The 4,578-nt window shown below is 36.5% G+C and overlaps 1 protein-coding gene across 1 annotated transcript; it reads left to right on the forward strand.

Annotated features, from left to right (window-relative positions):
- The first annotated feature begins 2,951 nt into the window (after positions 1 to 2,951).
- On the forward strand, positions 2,952 to 3,976 carry LOC139852135 (mitochondrial import inner membrane translocase subunit Tim9-like). The gene is made up of 2 exons (XM_071841360.1): positions 2,952 to 3,049; positions 3,790 to 3,976. Exons 1-2 carry the CDS (start codon positions 2,952 to 2,954, stop codon positions 3,974 to 3,976), a joined length of 285 nt encoding a protein of 94 aa, XP_071697461.1.
- The last annotated feature ends 602 nt before the right edge of the window (positions 3,977 to 4,578 follow it).

Genomic DNA, 4,578 nt, shown 5'->3' on the forward strand with positions numbered 1-4,578 from the left:
CTGATGCTAAACACGAGGCGCAAGGTCGCAAGAAGCACCTTGCGCCCTCGACTATAATGAGACTCAAGGTCGCAAGGTCTAATTAATTACCTTTGCGCCTGCAAAAAAACAGTTTTGGACGTGTTCACAATTTACAACATTTATAGTTTTATCTACAACTTACATAATTAAATACAGTTTTCAAAATAAAACCTCAGTTACCAACTTTTTCTTTCTCTTTCGGTGGGGGTTCCTGGGTATCAAAGCGTGCACGAAAGAAGGTCTTGGCCATTCTCAGTCTGTAGTCTTCTGCTGCCTTTTTAGGATCTCCAATGTTGGGGATTTCATCCCACCCAAAGATCACCCTCTCCATATGGATGCAGACCCAAACACCACAGTCCCCATTACCACCTCTTTGCACTGGCACGACTGGTGCTGCCTCGGTCATGAACTCTATACTCTCCTTGTTTTCCAAGTATTCAACAATCTGGGAGTCTTGCTTTTGGTTAAAGTAATCAATTGCTCTAAAGTATACAGGCAATTGATCTCCCAGATCTTTGGTGAGCTGGGCAATTTCTTGATCAACATGACCGGGCAAACTATCATACACCAATATCTTCTGCTCCTCCAAGTTCAACACAATGAGAATAAAGTGTGCAGCATCGTAAAAGTGAACGGGGATCAAAATCTGCAAAAATCATACACAATATTAGCTGAACTGAAGTAGGCGCAAGGACGCAAGACAATACCTTGCGCCTGAAGCAAGGACGCAAGGGCGCAAGAAACACCTTGCGACTAACCTTAAACACAGGCGCAAGGACGCAAGGACCACCTTGCGACCAGCCTAAACCACAAGACGCAAGGACGCAAGGAACACCTTGCGCCTGAAGCAAGGACGCAAGGGCGCAAGAAACACCTTGCGACTAACCTTAAACACAGGCGCAGGGACGCAAGGACCACCTTGCGACCAGCCTAAAACACAAGATGCAAGGACGCAAGGGACACCTTGCGCCTGACCTAAATGAGACGCAAGGTCGCAAGACTGAACCTTGCGCCTATTCCAGAACATCTCAAATTTTAAAATTTAAAGGGGGAATTAAAACAAACCTTATCACAATAGGCCCAGGATGGATATAGCTCATCACTACCATCCCCTAGTCCAATCAAATACATATAATCAGGTGGATTCTCCCCTGTGATTGCTACTTCTCCTCTTTTCTCTGCTTCTTTCCGTTTCTCTTCCTCCTTTTGTGTATCATCATAATAGGACTGAAACGCTACAAGCCTAGAAAGGAAACCCAATGGCATCACAGTCCATAGAGAACTACAAGCAAACGAGTCGGTCAGGATAACAGGAGTGGAATACTGGCTTGCTCGGGGGAGAACCCTCTGACGATATCTTAACATAAGTGTAGCCCATCCATCAATATGCTACAATTGTGATAAAATAAATACGTTAGACATTAACTGAAGATTTTCAAGAATGAAAACAAATAAGCAAGAAACTTACTAAGTTTTCCAAGTTTCCGGAATATCCAAGGCCAAGTAACCTGATCCAAAACTCAGGTGTGAGGTATAAAAATTGTACGTTTTGAAAAATGAACATGCACCGCGTTTCTTGCTTATTATCCACCATACTCTTCGGATCCTTTGAAGGCCCAACGTGCTTTCTACCATATCTCCAAGCATTTGGTGGTGGTGGTAGTAGAGTTCCTTGATCATTCACTAGCTTGTCTACCATCGACCAAATTTTCTCATCATTAACCCAATCCTGTTGCGACCTTTTACGCTTTTTCACAATCGGAGCAACAACAGCTTCTTCAACAATAGGGTGAGGTTCTTCTTTTTCTTGTTCTTCAGTATCTAGATTAACAACCTCCTTAGCCTCAGACACCCTCAGCCTTTTCACTTTCCGAGCAACATCATCTGACAGCTGTGATTTAAAGAAGTCAGTCAAGATGGCGCAAGGGCGTAAGATACACCTTGCGCCATACACAAGGGCGAAAGGTATGACCTTGCGCCACATATGTAACATAGGCGCAAGGTCGCAAGATATAACCTTACGCCTGTTTGGCTAAACAAGCGCAAGGACGTAAGGTATGACCTTGCACCTATTTTTTTTTACAAATTCAGCCTGTTTAGTTATAAAAATTAATAAAAAAACTGCAAGTATAAGGTAAAAAACTGTAATTAAAGGCTTACCTTCTCGATTGGTTTTCTGTATCCCGGTGTTGTAAAAGGGGAGCTTAGTACACATGTTGGTCGTCGATCTCTCATTCCACGTCTAATCCGTTGAGCTGATTTGTCGTTTTCATTGTCTGAGAAGGATCGACCAAGTAACTCCTCATCTTGATGTTGCTCTTGTTCTGATAATCGTTTCTCTTGTTCAGATATACGTTTCTCGTGATCATTTATTTGTTTTCTACACTCTTGCAGCTCTTTTTCTTGCCTATCCATCCGTTTCACCAAAGAATTGTATAATTCCTTTGCATCAGTAGATAAGTTTGTTTGAGACTGAGATTGAGACTGTGATTGAGATTGAGATTGAGATTGAGACTGTTCTCCACCACCATGTTCCTGATCTTGCAGTTCATCTTCAACATGTTCTTCAACTTCCTCAACGCAAGTCGTAAGGTCGCAAGGTCTCTTGCGCCTTGCGCGGGCAATTAGCCAAATTTTTTTTTTTTTGGGTTCCAGCTCAGAAAGGGGTAAAAAAATGGGTAAATAGGTGATTGCCCCAACAAATAAATACCGATAACAAAGCCTTATAAATTTGTGCTAACTAATAAATGGGCCTTTTCAGCTACAGGCCCGAATAAATTGTGCCAACAAAGCCTTATAACCCATTTATTGTTCAGTCTCTAGACTAAACCCCCAATTCAACAACTTGGACAAAAAGCAATCTTCTTAAACCCTAAATAAATAAATAAATACACACAATTGAATTCCCAAAAAATTAATAAGTTCTGAAAATGGACAAGAATATGATCGGTGGGGATTTGGGTTCTCTTTCACCTGAAGATCAAGCTCGAATGTCAGCCATTATCGATCAACTCCAAATTAGTGACAGGTTCACATAATATTCTCTACTATCGTGTATGTAACAGTTTTAATTAGATGATAAATTAATAGTCTTTATTTTTTTAATTAATTAATTAATAGTTAATGTGACTTTTTGACTTAAATCAGATATCAAGTTACAACATTTTATATTGATGGCTTCACATGCTTTTATAGCCGGTTATGCATTATTTATTTATTTTCTTAAGTTATGCATACATCTTTGTGTGAAGCTATAGTGATAGTTCTCATGTATACCGATGTATACCGATGCAATTGATATATTGTTGCAGTCGGACGTTAAGGGAACGACATTTTGATTTTTCTTTATTATTTATTATTTATTATTTATTTATTATTATTTATTTATTATTATTTATTTATTATTATTTATTATAATTTTTTTGCTATTATTATTATTAATTATTATTATTATTATTTTTTATTTTTAATTGGATTGGATCTTTGTTAAGTGCGTAAACCTCTTGTATAATAAGTTGGGCAGTTGAGCAGTTTTTCTAATCGATAATCGATAGGTACAAAAAAATATTTATACTAATAATTATTATAATTATAATTATTGCGGTTGGGCAGTTTTTGCTCTCCTCATATTCTTGATCTCCAAAGTTTTAAACTAGATATATGCAAAACCTATGTAGCAATCCTCAATTGTACCAATGTCATTATAAGTAATTTTTGTAAACATTTTGTGAATGTTAATACTTATGTATTTTTATCTTATATTTTTAGTTTGAAAACGTACAATGGGATTGTTGAGAAATGCTTTACAGAATGTGTTGAAACCTTTTATCGAAAAACATTAAACAAACGTGAGGAGAACTGTGTTATGAGCTGTGCGGAGAAGTTTGTGAAGCTTACATTGCGTAGTAGATCGAGATTTGCAGAAGTCACCCAAGGAACTTCAACTTCAGACTGAATTGTTTATCTTGGTTGCTAACAATTCTTATATTTGTAGATAGATCAATCCTGTTTAAACTCAATGCAAGCTGAAGAGTGTGTTTGGTACTTAATGCAAGCGGAAACGTGTGTTTTAGGGGACTAGTTTAGAAGAATTTGTAGGAGATTAAACTTATGTTGTTAAAAACATAGAAGTTTATTATAAACTTAATGAAAACATGACCTTTAAATGTTGAAATTATAAAATATGAAATTACCAATATTTTTTCATTATTATACTTTGTTACATTTCATATCCGCGTCATTTTAGTTAATTACTAACCATAAGTTTCAACTACAATTACTTTGACACACCTTTAAAAAAATGAACTCTAGCTACTAGCTAATTATATTAAACATAATCAAATATAGTGGTTGATCCAAGGAATTTACTAGTTAGGGCAAAAAAACTGTCATTAAAAATTAAAAAATTATTAAAGCGGCTTAAAACAACGTTATAATAGTGAGACCCTATATAAAATGTGAAAAAAATTAAAAACAACTAAAATGATTTAATTAAATTAAAAAATATCAAAGACTATGTATAAAGAATGTATGAAAGAGAAAATATAAAAAAGATTT

The sequence above is a fragment of the Rutidosis leptorrhynchoides genome, chromosome 6 (genome assembly GCF_046630445.1).
Source record: "Rutidosis leptorrhynchoides isolate AG116_Rl617_1_P2 chromosome 6, CSIRO_AGI_Rlap_v1, whole genome shotgun sequence".
In the NCBI taxonomy this organism is placed as follows: Eukaryota; Viridiplantae; Streptophyta; class Magnoliopsida; order Asterales; family Asteraceae; genus Rutidosis; species Rutidosis leptorrhynchoides.